This window comes from Cebidichthys violaceus, unplaced genomic scaffold (assembly GCF_023349555.1).
Source record: "Cebidichthys violaceus isolate CVI_PGR_0920_01 unplaced genomic scaffold, fCebVio1.0.p SCAF_13, whole genome shotgun sequence".
Taxonomy (NCBI): Eukaryota; Metazoa; Chordata; class Actinopteri; order Perciformes; family Stichaeidae; genus Cebidichthys; species Cebidichthys violaceus.
In genome coordinates, this window is record NW_027176296.1 from 15,463,735 (window position 1) to 15,489,920 (window position 26,186).

General features: G+C 44.2%; 1 protein-coding gene across 4 annotated transcripts; it reads right to left on the minus strand.

Annotated features, from left to right (window-relative positions):
- Positions 1–576: 576 nt before the first annotated feature.
- znf644b (zinc finger protein 644b) lies at positions 577–24,867 on the minus strand. 4 transcript variants are annotated; one of them, XM_068707903.1, is made up of 9 exons: positions 24,644–24,867; positions 21,461–21,510; positions 11,438–11,557; positions 6,807–9,506; positions 5,678–6,211; positions 4,148–4,261; positions 3,861–3,951; positions 2,537–2,651; positions 577–932 (listed from the first exon to the last, which is right to left on the minus strand). In XM_068707903.1, exons 4-9 carry the CDS (start codon positions 9,490–9,492, stop codon positions 906–908), a joined length of 3,567 nt encoding a protein of 1,188 aa, XP_068564004.1. In that variant the 5' UTR covers positions 9,493–9,506; positions 11,438–11,557; positions 21,461–21,510; positions 24,644–24,867; the 3' UTR covers positions 577–905. The 4 variants fall into 4 exon arrangements, with proteins under 4 accessions (XP_068564004.1, XP_068564001.1, XP_068564003.1 ...); XM_068707900.1 differs by having other exon boundaries at positions 2,497–2,651; XM_068707902.1 differs by lacking the exon at positions 21,461–21,510 and having other exon boundaries at positions 2,497–2,651.
- Between the last annotated feature and the right edge of the window lie 1,319 nt (positions 24,868–26,186).

The following is a 26,186-nucleotide window of genomic DNA, read 5'->3' on the forward strand; positions in this document are numbered from 1 at the left end:
ATCATGTGCATCATTTACTGCAATAGACGCACTCCCACACGTCACGCTACTCTAATAGCGCCGCCAGTATCGGCATTTTCCTCTTTTCTTCATGATGGTGATGATTAAAGGTTCCTTAAAAGAAACAGTTTACCCCAAAATCAAAAACACATTATTTTTCTACGATTGCTTTGGTGTGAGTTGCCTAGTTTTGGAGATGTCAGCCATAGAGAAGTCGGCCTTCTCTTCAATATTACGGGACGCGATGGTAATTGCGATGTGCAGTTTGTGTGTCGGCACTACAGCTAAAGGAAAAATAGTTCCAACATGAAACCGCTCACAACAAGCTGATTTCTGATTGCCGATGTCTCTAAAACTCTGCAAGTCACACCAAAAGAATCTAGATCGATAAATAGCACTTCAGGTAAGAGGAAGCATTCATTTTTTTGCTTCTGTTTCTGTTGCACAAATCATAAAATGCATCACTTTCTTTGCCAGATTTCCCCCCCTCCCCTCCTCTTATAACTGGAAGTTTGGAGCAGCAACCGTTAAGTCATTACCGTGTTTAAACTCAGTCAGTATACGTCCGAGAGTGACTGAAGGAAGCATAATGATCATTTATTCACGTGAACATATGAATTCTTATTTTAATACAGGTATAGCAGAATAAAATGGAAACACTGAGATACATTGGGATGACAAATGGGAACAGTCCTCGTCCTTCCTTGTCTGGTTGGCTCTGCATATTGAGTTTCCAAAAATAAACCTAATGAGTGAAAATGTGACGATGGGAAATTCAGCGCGGCCGTCCTTTAATTATTCACCGGCCTTCTTATGCACCCTGACCTCGACTGTCCAACGACTTCTGGCTCAGCGTTCTCCAGCGCTGCGGTGAACGACTTCAGCAGAATCACCAACGAGTCCAACTACCGTTCTGTCCATTTCCCCCGTACCTGCATTCCATATTCGACAGAAGTTAACATGGCGTCACTAATAAATGCTTTAGTTTATCTGGCTGATCTAAGAATAACTCACAAGATTTAAATTTAGCGACACGTTCAAATCATGCAAGGTTTACTATTAATGTCACTGATTTCTATACAAACATCTACAAAATGTTGCATTTGAATCTGAGCTAAAGTCTAAAAACTATCAAGCCTGAGTAGGGAAGTGAGATATTTTATAGAAATCCATAATTGTATATTAGAGAGCGCTACATATCTACAAATTTTAAAAAGTTGAATATTTAAAAAAAAAACAACCCATAAAATGATATTTGTTCATTAAAGCTGAATATTTCTTTGATGTAGTTAAATCTTTAAATCCTTACATTAGAGTTTTTATCATTTGATAGGCATTACTGAAATATATACATTCATATTTATATTGGTGCTATAATACTTATTCATGTTTTCTTTCTAATACTGAACTTTAAACAAAAATAAAGTAGTCATCAGAATTGTAAAGTTTGACTCAAAGAAGGACAAACTGTAGCTCTAAAAAGAATCAAATAAAAAGCAAGAACGACCAATTTTTGAGTCGGAGCCTTTTCGGAAATACAGAGCTGCCACAATGAGAAAAAAATAATTCTAACAACACGTTGTTGTTATAACCGGAAAAGGTTTCCGGTTATAACTAGAGAGTATTCCTCATTATAAAAAGATGTTGCCATCGCGGCTGTAATGAGAGCCGAATTTCTCGAACCTGCGCCGATGGGTGAAGGTTAAGCAAGCGGAACAGTGACAGAACAAGCTGTCCCAACGTAATGAATGTCGCTTTGATTAAGAGAGATGCTCCCTCTGATGCAGGCGCAGGGAGGTGAAATCCCACAAAAGCATCGGCGCGCCAGCGACAGCCCCGTGTGCGCCGCTCCACAACGAGAGCGCCGTTTGATTCCACGTCGTCTCTAGAAGAAAGCGAGGCGTGAACTCAATTGAAACGCTCGTGTGTTTTTTGCCAATATATGCATGCTCCTTTCAACTTTTGTTGTTGTGACAAAAAAAAACAAAAAAAAAATCTCATAAAAAGAGAGTAAGCTATTGAGAAATGTTTCTTTTTATAATGAGAAATGTTCTGTTTATGACATTAAAAAAAAAGTTACAAGAAATTGAGATATTTGGATATTTTTGTCATTATAACAAAATGCTTTTTTAACAAGGCACTTTTCTTTATCATGACAAACACAGGAGAACAATGTTTTTCTAACAATGGCAGTTCTGCACCGCCAGATCAGCTTCAGCAAAGCAGCAGTCAATAACGATAAATCCTACAACTTGGATTAGCTAAGTTTATAAGGCAAAGCATAGCATTAAATATCCTATGTAAAGTGTTTGCTAATATATACAATATTATCAATATACTACTATTATTAAGTAGTGTAGATTAACTCTTATATATTCCTAAAAACAACTGCAGGACTAGTCTAGAATGTGTTGATGAGACGTAGAAACAATGTGCAAATTCAGGCAGCTGGAAGTTCTGGACGGGTAAAACTCTACTCCAGATGTGGGCGCTCACGAGACATCCTCATGTGTATTTTGTGATGAAGACCCAGAACCTCAACCATCCCGGTCCCTGAGTGGGGCACGCTGGTGTGCAGAAGGTGCCTCTGTAAGTGCTTGATCCAGTCCTCCTGGATAGACAGGGGACCCTGGAAGACGAGGTCGCAGAACCTGCAGAGAGAGGGAGAGAGGAGGAAGAGGAGGAGGAGGAGGAGGAGGAGGAGAAGGAGGAGGAGAAGCCCGTCACTGTTTCTAGAATCGATGCACTCTCCTTCAGTGTGGAAAGCTTTGTTTTATTGCGTCGACTGTATTACGATTTCTCCTGCATCCAGTTACATATTCCATACGGCGGGTTGTATAGAGTTACATTATGACGCGTTCAAAGTCCATTGAGTTAAAAAAAAAAAAAAAAGAGTATCGGACGAAGGTGCATTTTTAACGTTATCATGATGTGGTCAAATATAATCTAGTTTTTGGTGAGAAACTTGAATACATACAGTCGTTTGACGTGTTTTAACTTTGTTTATTTTGAGCACACTGCTATCAGCTGATATGTAACTTCAGGTATTGGAAGGAAAAATGGCATCAAAACATCTCCAACCTGCGGTGAAAACCAGCATTTCTCCAGTTAATTGACCCCCCCCCCCCCCCGCATACAGACTAGATAAGTATGTTGGCCGACCACTGTTGAAGGCCCGATTTCCCCAGCCTTTGACTTTTGCATTCCTTGTTTTGTTTTTTCGCAACCAGTGAATGGAAGTGACCATATTTGGAATGCGGAGGAGTAACATAGAAACGGCGTATACTGCTCTGGTAGTGACCTGTCAATCACACCGTAGACCCGCCCTAAAGCATTCCCTGCTTTATTGTGTATTTACTCTAAATAAGACTATAATTTAATATTGAAGAAGATACTATAGATTGAGACAATAAACTTATGTTCACAATGTTTACTGAGGTAATAAATCAAGTGAGAAGTAGAGTCATTTTCATAGACTTCTACACAATCGGACTTCTTTTTGCAACCAGAGGAGTCGCCCCCTGCTGGCCATTAGAAACAATGCAGGTTAAAGGCCCTTCTACATTTGCTTCAATATTCAGAACCGGAGGTTGCCGCCTGATGCCGTCATCATTTCAACAGTTCTGCCAATCGTAATGTGGTTGCAAGCCCTTTCTTTAGGGAGCGGGTGCTTGGAGATGCCCGGCGGCAGCTACTCTAAAAGACTTCTTGGGAGTCCCGGATAAGGAGTGGCTGGTCAGAGTTCTGACTGCTGTGCTGCCTTACATCTCCTCATCCCTTTCATTTGGGGCCTACATATGAGCTACGTAGCTGGGCAGGGAGCTCTCTCGCTTACATATGTAACCTTCACTCGTAAGTACCTGCAGGAGAGCGTGTAAATCTCAGCATTCAAGGAGGGTAGCAGCTTCTTCTTGAGCCCAGGCCTTGGCTTCTTCGGTTTATAATCGTAGCCTAAAAAGACAAAACATTGCTTTATCTGACGGAAATGCATCACGTAATCGCTGACAAGAGGCATCGATAAGTAAATAATCTCAATATTGATTTTTACGATCCTAGTCAACATCCATTGTGAGATCTTCCACCACACTTTTGGTTGCACGGCACAGGAAACATTTTTTGCGACACACGCTTGTCGTCACCGGCGTACCTGGTCCTTCAAATATGGCGATCCTCTTCCTTTGTGCATACGCTCGAAGATGACCAGGAAGCCCGGGGAAGGCGCCGTTACACTGAATACAAATCGTATTCGAATCGCATTCCCCTGAAAGATCAGAATGTTGAAAAAACTAAATTAAAAAGGCAAAGAGAACAGGGCGAGTGGATCAACAGCATTTAGGTTTGAATCATGCGAATGTCTTCTTCTATTTGATTGGACGATCTTAATACAGGTTAAGTTGATATTTCTGTTTTGAATCGAGGTTTAGACACTATTATTTAAGGAATGAAGCATTGTGGGAGGGTGTGCGAGTTCACGCCGTAATTTTATTATCAAGCAAAACTGTTAGTCCCAGTGGGCTCCTCCACCTGGTTTCAGTCTAAGCATCTGATTTGCACTCTCCTGTTTGAAAAGTGTTACATGGTGAAGTTTAACACAATCTTGTGTCTCTTCGGGGGGGGGGGGGGGGGGCGTATCTTTTCACATACACCGGAGTCACAGAGGATTCATAAACTACTCTGGAACATCACAGACGTGTTAGTCCTCTGACAGTGGCAGTGCTGAGCCCCATCGCCTGTTAACCAGAGTATTTGTTAAGTAGTGATCCCGAAAGATCTCTCTACATTAAAAATGATTTAGCTTTTTGTTTCCACTAAAATACCTAAATATTGATTAAAAATAAGTTCTGTGTTTTCATTTAATTTTATATGTGAACGACAACTCTATGATGAAATAGCATGATAAGCATCACCCTAACGGCAAACTAATAATTTAACCTAAATCAGCTTTCAGGATCGGACGTGCAGAGAAAGACGTCTTCGGGAGAACATTACAGCGCCGTGATGTTTACATCTTTACCTTTTTTTTTTTTTTTTTTTTTTTTATACCCGGCACTGAAAGTTGGATTTGGACAGACATTAAACAAAATTGTGGAAACCCGGATGACGGGCTTCCAACTAAACATCAAGAGGATCTCATGATTATTTAATATGAACTTCAAAAGCACTTTGGCGACATTCAATCCACCGTATTTGTGTTGCTGTTGTTGTTGTTGTTGTTGGGTTTTTTTCCCCATAAAAATCAAATGATTGTGAACTATTGTTTAACTGGCATCCACCTGCAGTACACAGCTATCTGTGGAGAGATATTAAATATTGATGACAATCAGAGGACTGAACGTTAGTGTGTACACAATATAAATAGTGAACTTCCCTGTTATGGAACAGAGCTAAACGTGTTACATTTGTGTAGGAATAGCACATGGATGATCTATTGAGTAGTTCATTTTCTTCCCAGGTAACAGGGAGTGAGGGGGGGGGGGCGGGGGGGCTGTATTGAAATGCTTCTTATATCTTATGAGTGCTTTTGCCAAATATCTACAAATCAAGTATACTTTACATAAATGCTGACCAGTTTCCACATTGTTAAGATTCCTTTGCTACTGTACCACCTCATCCTGCCATGTTTATGGAACCGTTGGACCATGAAGTTGCTATTATGCTAGTGCATGAGACTCCCTACCATGAGCCCAGTTTGGTTCCTCCATGTAGTCTTTGGTGAAATCCGGGAGCTCCCTGGTTGCGTGGGCTTCCTGGTCGCTTCTCGCCGGGAGCTCCGTACTTTGTTGTCTCACCTTGAGCAGTTCGACTAAAGTGCTTGAGGAGGCCTCAGAGCCTCGTTGTGCTTCTACCTGAAGCCTCCTGTCTGAGAAGGCCTCCGCTTCCTGTTTTGGTACAAAGCTGTCCAGCGTAGGACGCGGACTCCTCATCTCAAACTGGATTTTCACTGGGATGCCCATGCGCATGAGGATCAGGCCGTCGCTGCCGATCCGTGAGGGGAATGGGCTCTTGTCGAGGACCTGGACGACGTTCTGATGTTCCTTTTTGTCCCGCAGCAGTTCGTTTAGGATGCCCAGCGGGGACTTGCCGGTGCTGGTAACACTTCTACCGATTCGCTTCAGGTGTCCCCTCACGTGGTTGGAGAGGCCGGTCTTAGTATCGAACCAACCCCAGCACAGGGGACATTTGTGTGCTCCTTGGGTTTCTGGCTTAACAGCTGTAATATCAGATATGAGATTTGTTAAAAAAAAATATTGTAATGAAAGCCAAGCCAATATTCATGATGTACTGCTTTGGATTGCTTTGTAATGGACAAGCCTTAAAAAGGTTCTATAAACGTGGATTCAGTTAATTAATATAGCAGCTATAGTACATCTAAAGCGCCTATAATCTTAATCTTATACTAACAAAACCAAATCTAAAAAGAGGTTTGATCATTGTAAACATACAGAGAATTACCACAGGAGCTTTATAGTGAGTTTCTCCCACTGACAATACAAATGCATTGAGAAGCAGGTATAATGGCCGCCGTGTTCACTTCAGCGTGTTAACATCTGCCAATTAGCACTTCACACGAATCGCATCTGAGGCCGACGAGAATGTCGTCAGCTTTGCAGGTATTTGGTCGTAAACCGAATCATCGACAGGGATATTTCAGTCTGAAGTGGTGGTGCGACGGTGCGCGATCTTCCACCACCCTGACCTTTGACCTCCAGATCCAAAAATTGGATCAAATTTCAATACTAAAAAAAAACAAACCCTTTTGTCTTGATCAACTAACGTCATCGTAAATCAAACACTAACACTCGTACCTTTACTCATTTTCCTCGTGCCACTGGGGATCCTTCTGCGGATTCGCGGCTGATGGTCCCGCAGCGCCACTTGCTCCGGCGAGACCATGTGCCGAGCGTTGTAGCTCAAGCCGACTCTGTGGAGGTGCCCTCGCACGTGATTGGACAGGCCCACTCCGGACTCAAACACGGCCGGGCAGTAGGGACAGCGCTTGCGTTCCACCCCCGGTGTGGGGGAAGCATCAAAGCTGTCCCCCGTGGACGTACGAGGCGACTCTGGGGAATCGCCACACGCTGTGGTTTCCATATACTCCTCCTTGATTATGAGTTGCTCTATGTCGCTACAGTCTTCGCCTCCGTCCTCTTCATCCTTGAGCACACCAGGGCTTAGGTCTTGGGCTGAAAACCTCTGCCTCTTTGTGAAGTACCTGCGAGCGTACGGGTTCCTCGCGTTCTCGCTTTCCGAGAAGCTGCCTGCAGCTTCGCCGGTGTCGTCACTGCCGCCCTCGCAGCCTCTCTCCATCTCCTGATCCGCAGACGGATTCTCGAGCTTCTGGCAAAACCGCGCCGATATATCACCATTCACATTGTCAATAGTGTTACGCAAGGGCGTTGACATGTGTCTCATTGACGGAGAATAATGGTTCGCTCGCGCTCGTAGGCTCCCGCTTGCCGGGTCGTTCTCGCCACCCTGACAGAACATCTGGTCTAATTTAAGATTTCTGGCTGAGAGTAAGAAATCGGCGGTCGCAGGACAGGTTGCCTGCTTTGAGCTGCCAAAAGCCTTGCAGTCATTGTTTGCAGAGTCTTCCTCCACGCAGGTGAGATCAGTTGCCACATCTAATTTTTCTACCGGCTGCAGGAGTAGTTTTCCATGCCTGTCGACCCTCCACAAAGACGGCGACAGCCTGTTTTCGGCGCAGTCGACGCGGCACTTAAACTGAGGAGAAGTTACAGTTTCGTCGTTGTACTTTTGAATGTAAAAGTCCCCTTTTTTACTACAACGCCGGGGGAAATGGGCCGCTTCTCCATGAGTCGACTTGTGCAGATTTGGTTGGGGCTGGTCGCCGACCTTTTTATAATTACCAAGCGAACGCTCCAGCTCAGAATGTCTTCGCAATACCACATCGTGTTCGCTCGTGAAAAAACACGCTTTGCGCCGAAGCTGAACACGGTCCGCTTCCCCGGCCTCGTTAGCGCGAGTCATTTCCCCGCGTTGAGGCCTGCGCGCGTTGAGGTGCGCGACGCTCAAGTGTGCTTCGAGTGCCTGCTGCGTCAGCGTAACGTAGTTGCACTCCTCGCAGAAGTAGTAGTGCTTCAGATTGTCCCGCGTTTTGGCGTGCTGGACGGAGATTTTAGGGCAATCGCAAGCGGGTGCGCGCGGAGGGCAGTGCGCCGCGGCGCCCCCGTCTTCCAATCCGGCGTTTTTGAGATCTTTGATTCCCTCCAGAAGTTTTTCCAGCCTGTCTCGGTGAATAATGATGTGCCTCATGAGGGAGCTGCTATCACAGAACAAACGCCCACACTCCCTGCATATAAAGGGCTGCGAGACGTTCTCACTGTTCACCTGATTATGCTTGCCTAAATGATACATCATATGTCTATGGAAATGTCTCCTCTCCTTGAAATTAACATTGCATGCTGTGCATGAAAAGAAAAGTGGATCTCGTTCCACTTGTTCCGTCCTCAACCGTTCCACTTTTGAGCTGCAATTGTCTTCATCTTCAGGGTCATTTTCCTCATTACAGCCTCCCTGTGCTGCCGCGCTATAAATATGGTGCTGCGAGTCTGACGCCGCGTTCCCAGAAAGATCTTTGAGTGGCACCACGGAATATTTCATATCCGATCGGGCACCCAAAGAATCATCTAGATCGGCGACGTCAACATTTCCAACACCACTGCAGGAACAGAAACGTCTGTGTGTGTGATTTAAGCTGCTGTTAACCTTTTCCAGAGAGCCTGACATGCTTTTTGCATGTGTGTTGTGCTTCCTGTCCCCTTGGTGCATCACTCTGGTCTCCAGCCTTCTGTCGTTGTGCAAGAGGCGCTCCCTTGCTGAATCCCACCCGACCGCCTCGGCGGCGGCGGCGTAATCATCCGAGGAGCTCTCTGGCCGTTCTACGCCCCGGCGAGATCTTGTTTTCGTGGTCTGCTTTATCAAAGGTTGGCTAATGTGCATTTGCTCCTCGCCGCCTGCACCCGACAGTGTGGGACAGGCCAGTTTGGACTCATTCTCCTCCGAGTGAGACAGTGGCGTGTTGACACCTGGCTGTGTGGCCAGTGTTTTCACGACGGGCCCCGCTGTGTTCTTCCAAGCGTCTGATTGAAGCTCACTAGGTGGTGGTAACACCTCGGGGCTCGTGTCCTTCCCCGCTTGCCACGCGGCATCCAGGACATTGTTGGATAAAACAGTGCCTTTGTTCAGGCCACAGTGTACCTCTGAGGTGGGGTGTGAACCAGGTCCATTAACAAGTGCTCCTGAAGGCAATGAATTGCCTGCATGGGGAACAGCGGGGACCCCGCTGTATACAAATGGATTCGGCTGGGTTCCATTTAAAGGGTTTTCGTGTTCATCCGAGGACAGACCCGCAGCATTGTTCTTCGGGGACAACGTGTGACTCTGTAATGGCGCCTGAGTTCGACCTGGGCTGTCAGACACCCGTTCCACGTCTTTGTCCTCTTGTGCATTTCGCCCCGGATCAGACATAGCACCGATACGTTCTGAAAACATGAAAGAAGATCACAAATTTATCAAGTGCACTTCATATTTTCTATTCATTTCAAGCCCGGCATCGCTTCACGAGCCGAATATTTATTTTACTCATGTGCCGTGTTCAACCATCCGAAGACAATTTGCAGGAGGAAATAATGCAGATGTAAATTACAAAATGAAACACTCTTGCACAACAGGTTTAATAAAGTCTAGCTCATTTTTTTCACGCTGATAATGTGGTGCCGTTAAAAAAAAAAAAAAAAAAGCGGTATTTTTTCTCCATGAAACAAGAGCGGTGTTATTCTGTGCCGCATTCTGATTTCCCCAACACCCTCTTTCGCCACCTCTATTCACAACAAACCCTGCTGTTAGCCCTGAATACCCTGGCGAGGATGCTTAATTATGTGAGCGTACCTCTGGGACACAACCTGCCCCGCTTCTCCGCCTAAAGTTCTCAGTCGTCTGCTAAAATTGACCAATTTCCATGGGAACAAAGTACACCTCCAATGAGATCATATTGCGTCTTATCACTCTGTGATGGTGCCAACACGGATCCCAGCATGAGACTGTTGTTACTCGAATCCTGACAAATTGGCAGGCACACAATCTGTCTCAAACACAAACACACGGAGCCCCGCATAAAGACAATGTTACGCACGTTTTTAAATCATACCTTTTTAACAAGCCTAGTAATGAAATAGGATCTTAAATCAGAATATGATTAAACGTGCGGAAGCTGCATCTTGTGACAGGTTAGATGTCCGGAGTTGATTCAGTTCTAAATGTGCGCTCAGTGGGTTTCCGACATCCAGGGCCGGTCGCTCTCTACAGGAAGCTGCGTCGCTAACGAAGTGGTAAATTCAGTGTTAATGAGTGGCTTCACTGTTACCACCTCCGAGGTAAAACCTTCCGAGCTCCGTATTCGCCCCCATCTGTTGTGGTGTAAAAAGGTTGGAAGGGGGAACAGACGCTCTTCCATTTAAAAGAGAACTTCGCCGTTACCCCCCGAACGGCGGGGTGGCAAAACCATCAAAATATCTTGGTTCGAGATGTGTGCAAAGCCTCATTAGCAGCCAGCTCACACAACACTCGTCTATATATATATATATATATATATATATATATATATATATATATATATATATATGTATGTATATATAACAACCAGGGGTTCAACCGAAAATGCAATTCTTTATGAATTTATTTGCGTCTGTTCACTTCATTTAGTCGATGTTAAAAGGCTGACTCTGCCTTGCCTGGAGATATTTACAGGGATTATGAGCTTTAATACAGTTAAGCTGTATGCACAGATCAATCTGCTGTGAGCCTTTACCAACCCCCGTTTTTTTTTTTGTTTTTTTTCAGTTTCTGTAAATGAGATTTAGGAGGAGCGTCGTTATCATTGTGTACCGTTAGACAATAGGAAACACAGTTATGTATTGGGCCACGTCTTTTGACTTTTGTTAAACTTTCTTTTCTCCGTTTCAGACTTGTTTTTCTAATAAGATACTGTAAACTTCTGGTACAATATAGTTGCCAGTTTATAAGGTACATCTGTGCAATCTGATGTAATCCAATACAACGAACAGTTCCATCTTGATGAAGCTCGTAAAGTTCGTCAGAGGCGTTTCCACTAATCTGTCCAGGGTGGACATTATTAGGGCACAATGTGATGCAATCCAACGGAACAGATGTGTTCAGCTCTGCCTCTGTGTAGCTTGTACAGTTCAGTTTAGACAGGATTTAACAGGCTGTTGCATTGGATTGCATTAGGTCGCGCAGGTGTACGTGATAAACTGCCGGCTCATAACAATAAAAGCTTTAATTTGTACCAACAGAGAGAGAAAAAAAATAAAATTTGAATCACTTTAAGTCATGCAGTTAAACATGATCTTGCGCTGCGAGAGCTGGTGGGCTGGGAGCCGTGCCATGTACTCACATCAGCGTGGCTTTGAGTCTGGCACACGACCTCGGCGCATGTCAGGCCCTGTTCCCTTTCATCTTCCAGTCGCTCTCTGCTGCGCACAATCTCATTTCAGAAAAAGACCATACACTTTGCCTGGGAAAAAAATAAATTAAAAAAAATGCTTGCCTGAATTCATTTTTTGTTCCTTAAAAGCAAACAACAACATTTGTTTTACAATCGTTAAAGTACACTAAATATAACCTTCTAATGACATGGGGCCTTTGAGCAAAAAACAAAATATAAATGTAGCTGCTGTATAGTAAGAAAACATGCACTGACTGAGGCAGGAAACAAATGCTGGACTATGGAAGAAGTTAAAGGGATAGTTTGGGTCTTTTGAAGTGGTGTTGTATGAGGTACTTATACATAGTCAGTGTATTACCTACTGTAATAGTACTGCTGTGGACTGGGAACATCAGCTAAACGTATTTTAGACTTTGTATCCATATACACCCTCTCCAAAGCCACCGGACGCCATTGACAAAAAAGCCCAGTACCCGTGTTCTACCTCGCAGAACACGGGTTTTATCCATTTGCTGGTCCCACCTTCTTAAATGAAAGTATTTGTTGCTTTTATTCTGTATTATATTCATTGTAAATGGAATCTTTTGGGGGTTTTGGACTATTGGTTGAACAAAACTAGCCGTAAAATAAAATCTTAATGGTCATTTTAAACAAATACTTTTAACAATATAAGACAAATCACGTTAGAAAATGATTTAGTTGCAACCCAAGACAAAGTCCCGCCGTCCACTACAAACACAAACAATTAAAAGAGATATCCACAGTGACATTTCTTTTCATCAATTATTTAACGCAAACAACCGAAATAGCCAAACTTAAAAGTCTTGCGAGGACAACACACAGATCGAGTTTGGCGCTGTAGGCTTGCGAGGGCTGCGAGTGTCTAAGCAAATTCCTTCTCCTCGTTCGACTGGAGAGCCGGGCTGGCAGCGCGGTGGAGGCGGCGCTGAAAACCAACTGGGACCAGTCAGCCAAACCATTTCAACCGCCGGAGCTGTCTGTATGGATCAACAGCCAACCTCATATTCCTCTGCCATCGCCTCTTGCCGGAGAAATGTCGAAACAAGGGGAGCCGCGGTCCCTCAAGTACCGCGCTACACAACTTCCTCGGCTAATGGGATCTATTGATTTATTTGACACAATGTGAATTTATGAAGCTGCCTCTTAAGCGTGAGAGTATCAAAGCGAGGCTCAAAAAACAAACAGACGGAGATTCGGCTTGACATTCCGGTAATCCCAAAGGTGAGTACTGTTCTCTCAGAGAAGGTGCCACAGCGGGGGAAAAAAAGAAAAAGAAAAACAAATGTTAAGTTCTTCTTCTTCTCCTCTCTTTGCCTCCTGCAGTTCTACCCACAGTACGAAGCGGCAGAAGAGCAGGAGGAAATTAGCAAAATGCAAATCTCGCTTTCCACGGAACACCGTGAAGAAACACCGCAACAGCAGATTTCACCGAAAACACCCCAAATGTCTTAAATTTGCACAGGAGAAAATAAAGAGAGGGGCTTCACACGCCGCCTTTGTCTGGATTACGCACTCTTTTATCCCACTGAATTCTTGTCACCCAAAGGTCATTTCCATAATAATGGACTCCATTCTCCCTAATGGGATTTTGGCTGTGATTATGTATGCCAGCGTCTTGTGCAGACACTATCAGCCCTGTCATCCTGAATTGCACAAATGTAATTACGCAAAGCCTTTGATAACTAAACAATGTAATTTACTGCTTGAGTGAAAATAGATACGGAGTTATACGACTCAAATTATACATTAAAAAAGGAAAAAGTGTGAGTACCAGAGGCGGTGTGTTGAAAAGAAAATGGTGTTCTTTATTGTAAGAAAGTTAAGCGCTAATGCATGCTTTAAGAATGTTGGATGTACATTCAAGTGATTACAGAAAAAGAGTCACACAAAAAAAAAAGTATTACTGGAAGTGGTCATTTTAAAAAGCCACATTTTTGGGATATACTCTTATTCGATAACATAAAATAGCAATGATATCCGTCAGCTAGCCTAGCTTAGCATAAATACTGGAAACTTTGGTAGAAATGGGAACACAAGTTCATCATGAAGAGCCAAAGTGAAACGGGGAGTAATGAAGGTTTTTATTGCTACTACCGTGTCTAAAGCGTCTAATTCAGTGTCGGAGAAACGACTTGACTCACCGGTCAATTTGCCTTGTTGCGTCTCATAAACACGAGTTAATTCAGTACAGTTCATTAATAACAATAAGGTCTCATCATCGAGGTATCATAGCCTTCAGAGATTTACTCCTCCCCGCATTTGCCACTCGTCAGGCGTTCGTTTCTGACCCCTGGTTGGATGTTGGACAGTAAGCTCAGGAATGTTTTTCACACAGACTGATGAACCAAAAGCTGGATGAGAGATTGCATTGAGTTACAGAGAGGGAACAGCTGATGACCTCATCAGCAGCGCTACAGCTCGTTAAATTAATAATTCATATCTTGTTAGTTTAATGTGTAGGAAATAAAATCACAAAGTAAATGACAAGTTGCTGTCATCGTATTTTGTCACATTCGGATAGAGGCGAGCCGTTTCTCCGCTACCGATCTTTATGCTAAGCTAAGGTAAGCTAAGCTAACCAGCTGCTGGCTGTAGCTTCAGTGTCGATGTTTTTAGCAAGAAAAAGGAAAAAGAGCATTTTCCAAAATGTTGATTTAACTAATAGAATGTTGAAAAGTATAGAAAAAGGAAGGTAAAAATGAAAACGTGCGCTTGCAGTGGACATCAAAACTACAAAAGACACATGGAGACAGGACGAGGGTTAAACTGGTGAGAGCGGTGCCTTGAACCACAGGTGACACCGAATCCTCCGTCCGTCGTCCAACACATATCCTAACCCCCCCCCAAAACTTCTCATTGCCCCCCTCTCCTGAAAAAAAAAAAAGGGGGGGGAATGAGTGAGGCGGCTGTGATGGCAGATTTACTGATGAAAAAAGGTGAAGCGAGAACATTGGGAGTGATAAAAGGGGACAGGGAGCGAGTGACAGTTGGGTTAAGACAGAAGTCATGTTCAATAGCAGGTAGAAACATCAAACAGCGAGTTCACAGGAAACCCCATGCAACCTTGTCTTGAAGGAGGATTTTCTGTTGTGTGGAGTAGATTATATCTGTTCAAGCTGCTGACACGGCCTCATTTGCTGCCCGTAGTGTTGGAGGGGGATTAAACGATATAAACTTTAAAGCTTTAAACAATACCTTTCAAAATTAAATGGATTAAGGGAGGGGTGTCTGATGGGGATTTCCCAAGGCTTTGTTAGTTTTAAACTCTACTCCTTTTAAAAGAAAAAATAAAAGAGGGGGAAGAAGAAGAAGAAGAAGAAGAAGAAGAAGAAATTTCTCAGGCATGTGACCGTTTTAATGAGGCTGCTCTCACGTTGAGGAGGGCAGCGGGCTGCTGAGGCAGATGGCTCTCATAAACATCATATCTGCTCTGTTTAGATACACGACTTCTCATCTCCCGACGCCGAGAGGAAAACAAACCCCGACCATCACCGCCAGCGCTACCCACTTGCCCACTTTTGGCACGCTGCGCCGACTCGTCGAAATGGCACATTTCCATTTTTCTCGCGTCCCCATCCCCCCATCCCCCCCCCCCCGCCCTCCTCCTTCGCAACAATATGCATGAGCTGCGCAATTGATACACATAACCTCTAATCTGTTCTAAGTATACGCAGAGGAGATGCAGCGACTGCGGCGCCGGGTATTTTTGTTTGGCGCCAGTTAGGGTGTTGACTTTTATTAAATGTTACGATTAGCATATAACCGAAAGTGTACAAACACGAGGCAAGACAGGAGTTGTTGCCGGGATTGGGGCGGATGCTTCCCTCTTCGGCTGAGATACGTTTATTAATATATATCAAACTTTGTTGCTGCAGACATGTGACCATCCAGATGAAAGGGAGTCGGTGTCAAGCTGCTCTCCAAATTGAGGACGGGCTCCACACATTGCTCCGCAGACATCAGTGAGCTTAAAATTCGGAGGCATGTCAAGTATCGCAGGTATTAGGATGAAACCTCTCATTATCTTTAAAACATAATGCGAGTGCACCGCGGCAGCAATGGGGAGAGGCGGGAGGGGTGAAGCGGGGGAGCACGGGCCTCGCAGTCACTAATGGCAACCGTAGTGAGCCCCTCAGCAGGCACCTTGGGTTCTATTATTAGACCGGGACAAACAACTCCAAACAGTAGCTGGATCAAGAGTGTCGTGTGCAGCCTCTGATTTGGGTTTAGGGAGCTCGGAGCGGCTCAAACGAGCTCCGGCGTTGAACACGCGGGGGTCAAAAGAGATGAAGAAACCGCGGCCCGTCAAGAAGTCGCGCGGAATGCGGAGGGCCGACAAAAGAAGCGGCTATTTATCTAACTCTATCAGAGGGGGGGGGAGAGTGGACAGCTTGAGCGCCGCGGCCTTGACGGCGACGGGATTCCCACTTGTCATTTCCCAAGGTCCGCGTACACACACACACACACACACACACACGACACACACACAGACGCATGTAAGGCGATTATTCAGCGCTGCTTGTCAATTGTACCTTTTCAACCCAGATCAATGAGTCGTCTTGCACCAGGGGCCTGTATCAACGCCAGTCATTAACATGTGAGTGCCACTCTATCGGCCCCGGCTCCAAATAAATCAAAGGGGTCGGGCCACAGAAGAAAAGGGGCTAATATTTCCTCAATAACCCCAGAGGGACACCATGGAGAGATGCAAATTGCCTCCCAGGAGACCCCGGGGGATGTGGAGGAGAAGCTCGCTGGGAGGCAACGGGAAGCTAATGAGTATAATGGTAAATGTATACAAGGAGAGGGAGAGGGGGAAAAAAAAAAAAACCTCCTCTCTATTCATACCAATTAATGCAATCTTATCAATGGAGGTGTACTGTAGGAGGAGGGCCCGTGTCTAACCCCTAACCCTCCTCCCCACTTCCACCTCGCGAGCGTCTGTATTATTCAACGCGGGGCCAGGCTGCGGTCATTAGCCCTGTGGGAGGCTGGGCCAGGCCCGGGGAGTTAAGGAGATTTTAAAAACCACTCACTCCTCACATCAAAACAAATCGGGCCGAATCAAAGGGGCTCAAACAAAAAAAAAATGTCCTTTCTCGGAGGGGGCGAGGGAAGGGAGTCCGCCATTGTTGTGAAAGCCGGGCTTTCCGCGGCACAGACGCGCGGAGAAAAAAAAAAACACAAGATAGCGTCGGACAGAAGTGGCTTCTCCAGTCGTGCCGCGTTTGAGGGAAAAGGATTAGCGGTGATTAGAATGTCGTGGCATGAAATAATGTGAATCCAAACCGTGATAGTGTTAAATGTCTTTGCATAATAACTAGAAAATGATGGCATCAATACATTTAATTGATTAAGTGGAGCTTAGCAACTGTGATATTTGAGCTTTCATTCATTATTTTTTTTTTTTTTTCTCCCCTATATCATTAACGGATTAACAGGATGTTTTTTCAGCTGCGTCTTTGAAAGGAACGCTTAGCTCGCTGAAAATGAAAATGAATTTCCACGCAATCTTAGCCATTATAGGTTAGGTTGCGATAACTGCTGATGCCACATCAGAAACCTGAACAAACAAAAGTCCCGAAAATGTGCATTTCCTTCAAACAAATGAAAAATCGGGGTAACATTATTCTCAAACAAAAAAAGAAGCTTGTTAGAAGAACTTTCCTAAAAAAAAGAAAATCTAAATGTTGTTTTCTGGTGCAGAAATGTGTTTTACTGCGTCTTGTTTGAAATGACTGACATGTATTTCTAGATAATTCATGAAACAAGTGAATTTGTGGAGGAAACTGGTTAAAAGAATGTCTACCCCACTGGCAGATGTCTACTTGTTGTTGCTATCAATAAACAAAACGTCTTCTTAAGATGGAGACTTTAGTTGCGGTGCCTGAACGCACCTCTGTTTTTTTTTTTGTTTTTTTTTAAACAATCATTCTACCCTGTATAGATCAACTGCATTCACACAGCGACAACAATACATTTGATCTTCTTAAACTACAAACTGATAAACGGAACCCCACAGAGAAATCTGTATATCCATAAATACGTTTATTTCTCTGTGTTTTGCAGCACTTTCCGTCATTACAGTTGTTAGTGTAATATATACAGCGCACCAAAACAGTCTACAGTACCTGTCATCACCAACGGATGGCGGCTCCATGGAAACACAAAAAGATAAGCTGCATGACTCGTTTCCTCCGTCACTTACTACGCTAACTTTACTTTAGCCGCCATGCCAGGTTAACTGACTGACACTTCCATTTAAGGTAATAAAACACACCACTAGGATAACTTAAAGGTGCACTGTGCTGTGCTCCATGGCGCCTCTAGTGGTCAGAAACTACGCCGGGGCAACTTTAAAGTTGCCTCTGAATCGATAACGGCCGCGTGGCTGAAAGGAATCGAAGCGGTATGTAGTTTAAGGAAGCATTTGAACTAACTGAAAGGCCAAACAAATGCCTCGAAAGCATAAAGAAGAAGCGGGAATGCCTCGATCATTTTGAAGGTCACTTATCAAGGCGGGGAAACGTACCTGGCGGCGGGAAGACTTGCCTTGGAGAGATCACCGAGGGGACTCAAATGAAGGTTAATCACGATATAACTTTCTACACGTCTAATCCTGTACTCCACATTTCATTGAGCATAGCTGTATAAAAAAAAAGAAGAAAAAAAAAAGCCCTCCGTCAGCATAATTGCGCCTAACCTGTGCCCCCGCGTCGAGAATATCACATCCAACTCTGAGAATAAGTGGGGAAATTAATGAGGAAAGTGCCGAGCTCAACCTCAGATCGGTATCACAGGAAGGGTTCGCCGCCTCGCAGCCTCCACAATAGAAGCTCGCTAATCCGAACCCTCGGAGATAGACGCCGTTTGGACTTGTGAAATGTTCTGAGGGGATAAATTCAGATTTGACATTCTGATCAGACCTAAAATAGAATAGATATGTAACCTGGGGATTTAGATTGTATTATTATTTTACTTAATGTACTCCTGCAGCACAGCAAATACTAATTACACAAATATGTAATCACACTATAATTTGTATTATTGTAATAATAGATCAGAATATTCTTTGGTCATAACTGAATGTATTATTTAGAAATGATTTACTTCCAGGTTTCCTGTTATGACAACCCTGTTAATAAAAGTTTTTAAATAACGAGCTACCCCCCCCCACCCCCACCATCATTCCTTTTTATTATTAATTAAATTTAATGATATTACACAGTGCACATTTTACTGAGGCTGCTTTTCCAACGCATCAGCCCTTTGAGGGAGGGCTGAGCGCATCAGTGATCATATTCTGCCCCTTAGTGGAGGAACCGCTCCATGACCGGAGTGAGGCTCCTCTGCAGAGGCTGAGCAGCCGGCTGCGTTGAAGACATCTGCAGCTCTTGACTTAGTGCTTCATTCAGGCTTTGATGAACCAAAAGCGGTCTCACCTACCCGGCCCCTTAGGTTTAAGTAGCTGAAAACAGATTCCTCTCCGAGAAGAAGTCACTGTAAAGAGCACAGCGCCACGTGATTTACACGTACATATCCAAAACGCAGAACTAAAGACAACGGGAATCTCAGGTTTGGATGTCGTCGTGACGTAAACTGGCTTCAAGAGCTGCTTGCTTGAGGGGGTTTTGTATAATCAGGCAGCGTCGAGAGTCAGAAACCAGAGAATGAACCCTGATCCCTGGAAATTCATCCAAAAGTATGTTTCCGCGAATCCTTCTCAGTTGAGCTGCAAGTTGAGGAAGCAAAAAAAAAAAAAAAAACCGATTCCTCCCCTGAACGGCGTACTGTCTGCTACTGCGGCAGCGGAGCGTGAACGTTCACTAACGTGAGCTGAAATGTACGAAAGGAAAAAAAAGCTGATCTTTCAGTACGAGCGTTGAAATCAGATGCAGTTGTGTAAAACCAATAAAAAAAGCCCGTCTTTGTTCCAGGTGATTCTAGTGGCCACAATTAAGAGCATTACAATCATTTGATCCTCCCTCATGCAACACATGGATGCAAAATGCCTGATTTTATGAGATGGAGCAAATGATATAAGGCTCCAAATGTATAAAGAGGTGGAGGCCTTGTTAATGCATTGAGGTTATCCATGCCATACATGTTTTACTACATGCATGCTACTTGTATGTATTCCATTTTGTGAATTTAGAAGTATTTGTAGCTAGAAAAAATATGAAAAGAGCTAAAAAAAAAAAAATGGATAAAGAAAGTTTAGTAATATTGAAGTTATACGGCAATAAGTCGAATAATAGCTGCAGTACACTGGTTATTTTCAGTATCGATGAATCTTTTGATTCAACGTTAATTGGTTTGATGGTTTTGTGTCTTTAAATATTAACGAATGTCCATCATGATGCCTCGAGACCAATTATTACTCGTTTTGTCCAACCAACAGTCTAAAGGCCTTTTACACAGCGGGGACGTCGTCAACAAACAACGAAGAAAATGAGAATGAAAATTTGCGAGCAGAATCCTAATGACCCAGCGTCCTTCAGTCTGTCCGAGGTAAACTGGTGGACGGCCAAAGCTACTGAAAGTGAACTTGAGTTCCCTCTGGTGAACAGTTACGCGTGGACCTATGTCTGGGGCTTTTATTGTGAAAGGTAAGAACGGGAGGAGTGGATCTGGTGGAAAGCAGTAATAAAGTTACCTTAGCCTGCATGTTGTCGTTCAACGTACTCTACGTTCCGCGCGACATGATTGGTCGATGCCTTTATTTGCTGAGTGAAAGATTTTTTTTGCCGCAAGAAATGACGTAGCTTTTTCGCCGGGGTAATATTCTCGCTCAGTGTTAAAGTACTAAAAGACAAAAAACGACAAGTTGAAATATTGAACGGAAAGAAAAAAAAAAAAAAAAGGTCCACGGTGTGTAAAACCCAAAGATACTTTAACTCTCACAAAGAAATGCAGCAAATCTTCAAATTGAGAAGTTTCATAACGAGAATCTCTGGCATTTTTGTTTGAAAATGATTTAAATGTTTAAAAAATTTAAAAAATATTTAAAAAAGTGACACCCATAGGGACATGTAGAGATCCTCATTTAAAGGGCCAACATCACGGAGTAATAATAAGAATACATGGAGTGGAGAGTGACTTCTATACATACACAGCTTCCTGTCTATGCAAACGGTGTCGTTTAGTCATGAACTAAGACACAATAACCATTTAGTCGATATTTTTGCTAACTTATGCGTGTAAATAAAAACGACCTGTTTCAATACTTGAAACCCCCCCCCCCCGATTCAAATCACAACGCGGCGACGGTCTCGCCATCCAAATCCTTCGCCTTTTGAAACAAATTTAAACAAAGAGCGGAGCATCGTAAACACTTGTGTGTCAGTGATTTTTGTTTCACGCCGGAGAATAATCAACAGCCAAGCTTGTCACTCCCAGCAACCTGCCAAGTGTAGGAGGGGAGGCACTGACACATGTAACTGACATCTCAGATTTAATTTGACTGGTAATCACACCCAGCCATAGTTTCAGAGCGTTTCACACCTCGGAGCTACAGTTTCAGGTGTCAAGCTGGCGAGGAGACGTACAACTGTGCCTCTGAATGATCACACCTCTTCGGAGCGGGGCCACATTTTAGCTTTTACGCTCCGCCATTGTGATTATAATGACGATAATGCTAATAACGAGAACATTAAGACGCCTGCACAACGCGGATTTTCTTGCTTTGCAATTTTTTAACGCCAATCAACGCTCGCTCAAATACCAGTAATTTCAGTTCAGCGGCTATTTGGAAGAGGAGTTCTGAACGCGCGCTTCGCAGCGGGTCACCGTGTTGTGATTCTCGTCTGAATTGGTGAGCCACAGGCTGACAATAGCACTTCTGATAAGAGACGCGATTCTGCCAAATACCACCCCGTGTTTGAGCGAAGTGGATCTCAATAATCACGCAGGATGTTTAACGAGGTGAAAATGAAACGAATGTGTGCTTACGAGTCTATGTCGAAGCGCCGGTTCCACCGCATGGCTCTGAGAAAACACACCTGTAAACAGAGAGAAAAAGGTTCTTTAATTACGTTAACGAAGCCGCTCACTACACGGATCCACGGATCCAGATTACATCTGACACACCCTGCCTCGGGGAATCTGTCCCCCCAAAAAGTGAAAGCTGAGGACATCCAACCCAGGTATTATGATGGAAGTGCTGACACGATTAGTTGACGTTGAAGTTGAAGTAATCGGTAATTGTTTGGGGTCCATTTTTCAAAGTGCAGGTTGGTCCGATGGACTTCAACACACGGTTAACGTTGAGAATTCAAACAAAACCTCTTGTTTAGGTTTAGGAAAATATCATGGTTGGGGTTGAAATGAGTACAAAAGTAAGTTAACTTAAGTCCGTCAGTTAAAAACGTTACATAGGAACTATGTTATGAAACGGTCTCAATGTAATACTGATGCCTCTCTATGACCTCCATAAGAAAAACGAGACAATCAGCGAGAAGATTGGCTTTCTCTGTATAGTTACTCTCAACGCGTCCTGGGTCGGATTCCACGCAGAATCAGATGAAATCATTCAGAAAGTCCTTCAGGTGAGACCCCAGAGGGGGGGGGGGGGCAGCCAGACCCAGACCCAGACCCAGACCCAGATCCGGCAATGCTGCAGCCTTCGACCTTCGGTCTGAAGCTCCGGCGGGAGGAGGAGAGCTCATTGCCCGTCATAAGCGACGCCACGCTGCTGGAGACCCAGGCTGGAGGCTCGGGAGAACCAGAACTAGGCCTTGTGCGTAGCAGACTGTCAGATACCTGCTGCAGTAAAATGAGAGGTTTTCTAAAAGGGACTCTGGTGCTCAGGGACCACAGGGACCACAGGGACCGCCAAAGTCAACACAAAATGAAAGTTCCTTGAACATCAAAAATATGTTTTGCCGAGGTAGTGCCTTGACGTGGACAACGTAAATAACATGGAAACTAGAGCTGAAATGATTTGGCAATTGATCGATCAACAAAAATATGTATATTTTAATAATAATAAGAAACATGACTCGGTGGTTCCAGCTCCTCATGTGTGTGTGTGTGTGTGTGTGTGTGTGTGTGTGTGTGTGTGTGTGGATTTGCTGTTTTATGTAATAGTGCACAGACTTTTGGACTGTTATTCAGACCAAAACAAAGCATTCACTGACATAACGTTGACGTCCGGGAGTTGCGACGGGCGTTTTTTTTTTCCTCCACCGTTTTCTGACACGTCACCGTGACGATGAAGATAATCTGTGAATGCAGCTCTAATGGGAACTGCAGTTTGTATCGAATACGAGCGAAAAACGTGGAAAACTGAACGGCTCAATGCGACAGTTATTCACTTAATGCGGATGGAAGGCAGCGATTCAGCCGGTGTGATTCTATGGAGGCACGCCGCCCTCACACCCCCCCCCACCCCCCACCCCTGTCTCTGATATATTTCTGCAGACCTCAATGTTCTTGGTAGACCCACCTGATTACTAAAATATCCCATCTCCGCAGCTGCTCCTCAGCTGGGTTGCTAATTCAGGCCAGTGTACTCCCATTTAAGTAGTCCCAGGTGTCTTCATTTATAGCTGTGCAAGCAGCCGGCCAGGCCAGCAGAGAACACAGAGCTGTTTGCTATGCCGAGCATTCAAGGAACTTCAGGCATCTTGGTTAAAATATTTGACCTTGTCAAGTGACACATAATCAATGTGTGGATAACACGCCTCGACCGTCTCATTTATTTAGTCGAGCGGTTGACTCCTTCACTCCCGGCGGTACACTAACGCAGCACAATCGACAGCGGCCCCGTTAAGCTGCCACTGACTCCCTTCCTATGGAAACGTAAGCTCTGCCCTCAGACACCTGCAGGGAGCGATGGACTCACTTATGTAGGCCTCTAACGCTTCTTTTTTTTGTTTTGTTGCAAAACCTCCGTTCCCGGGAGCTGACGTCAGGGACAACGAAGATGCGATGCCTGCGGTGGAAAAACACGGCCGGTCATTACCATTCACCACCACGCTCCGCCGTCAGCTCTTTTGTTGATGATTGACAGTCGTCACAGAAAATCACTTATTGCCGTATTTTTTTTTTCTTCCACAGAGTGTTGGTACAACGATTGGTCACAGTAGACCAGATGTAGATGGATCACCATTTTAAATGAAAAGGGGGGGGTCTGATCTGCTGATATTTAGTCACAAAGCACAGTCATGTGTCTTTTGAGACAGTTATCATGTGGGTACCTGTGTAGCATCTCTGCTAGCAGGTGGGCTACTAGATGCTGTCTGGCTTGTGTCTGCGAGTTTATTCCAGTTTAATTAAGTGACTGCTGGTCAGCCCCAAATTCCTTGTTATTAAGGTCTGATAGTAGCACAGTTTTGGGTGGCCCCTATGTGTCACGTTCACTTGATCACGTACAACGTCGTTTTCCCACTGGCTCTTGCTATTGCCAACGCCACCTATGCATGAGGGGGACAAACTGGGGCTTGAGTCATTTTAGACGGCAATAATTGCAAAAACACAAATTCTGCACACGTACTCTTCTGAAGTGTGAAAGATTTGTTTCCTTATTTCTCGTAGTGTCTTTGCTGCGCTCGCTCTGCTCTCCTGTCCCTGCAGCTCTATCTCATGTCAACTTGCAGGTGGATTCCAGTTTAACTCTGCTTTAGCCACTGGCACTACTTTTTTTGGCGTTTAATAACTTCCATACAACATGGGCATTACAATGTGCCTCACTCTCACACTCGCTCTGTTTCTAATGGGCCATTTTAAAGTCAGAGAAAGGCTCTTTTTCCGTGTTGCCACAAATTGACTGTCCAAACAGTCAATACAAACTGGAAATATTTAGCTAGATAGCAAAAGAGCTGCCTACTCCTCCTGACGTTAGCTGGGACTATATTTTGACGAGCTATGCGACAGTCAGCTCGCTGCTCTGCCCACAGACGGAGCCTCAAAGACGAAACTGTAACAGCGACGTCTCAGAGAGACACTGTGTAGCAAAAGCGAGCCAATTGAAGTTGAGGCAGCAGCAGCTTCCCCCAGTTCTCGGTCACTGCAGTGTTTTCTATTCCCTCACATCGACCCACGACAGCGACACGTCCCTGACTAATGACCACACCTGGCCGCGACGTATCCCTGCGCACATCAAAACCGGACAGCGGGCGGTGAGGCACTTACCTCAGGACGACGAGTCGTGTCCTCAAGTTTGTCATTGCACTTGACACCGTTTGCCCGTCTTCCCCTCTTTCAGACTGTCGCCATTTTGCTTTAAAAAAAAAAAAAAAAAAAATCAGGCAGGTTGCACTCTGGTCCGGAGGAGAGGGATGTTCACGGCGGAGGTGGAGGAATGAGCGTCGCCCAAACTGCACACCGAGTCCTTTATGTCCACTTCAAAGTGTCTCACCGCCATTCAACACTTAGACCAAGTAACTAACTAACAGTAACTAACGCGACGAATGTGAGTTAAGAGGATTACAAAATGTAACATCTCATTTTTTAAGTTTGTGATGGGGGGGGGGGGGGGGGGGGGGGGGGCATGACCTTGAACTGAATGCAACATGAATAGACATTCGGCCTACTTTCTCTCACGGAGACACACAGGCTTTGTGAGTCTGTCAATATCACGTGGGTAAACCAACATTTAATACAAAATGTTATTGCTGTTTATTATTTATGTAAGTTAGCGTATATGACTAAACAGGATAAAGCAGTTGTTCTCTTCTGGGTTCCACAAACCACAACGGAGTCGACCACAGCGTAACTAGGACACAAAGGGTTAAATTCGTCTTTTGTAACCAAGATCTGAATTCCCCCCCCAAAAAAAATGAAATGAAAGTTTCACTGAATGGTAGAAAAAAAAGTATGCTACTGTTTATATATTTATTTATATATGTCCCGCTTTAACCCTCATTTAAATTGCAGAATATTGATGCAGAATGCATGCTTGGAAATACATTATTAATACTGTCACATGTTTGTTTTTTTCCTGCCCAAGTGTTACTTCCACGATTCCATCAGGCATTTCAAACCTCGTCATGTCAGCCTCGACGTGTTTTTATCCCAATGATCATTCCTGTTAATGTTGTTTGACCTCCATCGGACCGGAACACAAGCTTTAAGCATGGTTAGCTTCTGATTGACGCGGTGATGAGCCAATATGTTTAATTGTATGTCCCTTCCATCTTATTAGAAGACAATCAAAGTGTCTGGATGCGTTTTTGTCAAACGTTAAACTGACTGGAAAGTGGAAGCTTTGTGCATTGGGACACATTGCCACTGTGCCGTTGCCATCACTCCTCTGTAAGTCCAGCCAAATGCTCAGACAGACCCTGTTATTGTTACACGAAACACAATGACGCAATTCAAACCACGATATACTTTTATTGTTTATGACACTCGCTGTGCGTTGGGGAAAACATTTTGTACGTGTGTGTGTGTGTGTGTGTGTGTGTGTGTGTGTGTGTGTGTGTGTGTGGGTGTGCAGTGGTTGATTGGAGTGGTAATTCTCATTTTCATAAACATAATAAAACATTGATTGGATTAAGCAAACAACTAACAAATCTTTGAATGTACTTTGCTCCAGTGACTGCTATTATCAACACAAAATAGTCTGCAGACGACTCTCCAAATCTGCTGAATATTCATTAAAGTGGGCAAAATATGACTTATTTATTTTTGCTCAATTATTTAACGTGTGGAATGCGGATCATTAATCATTAAT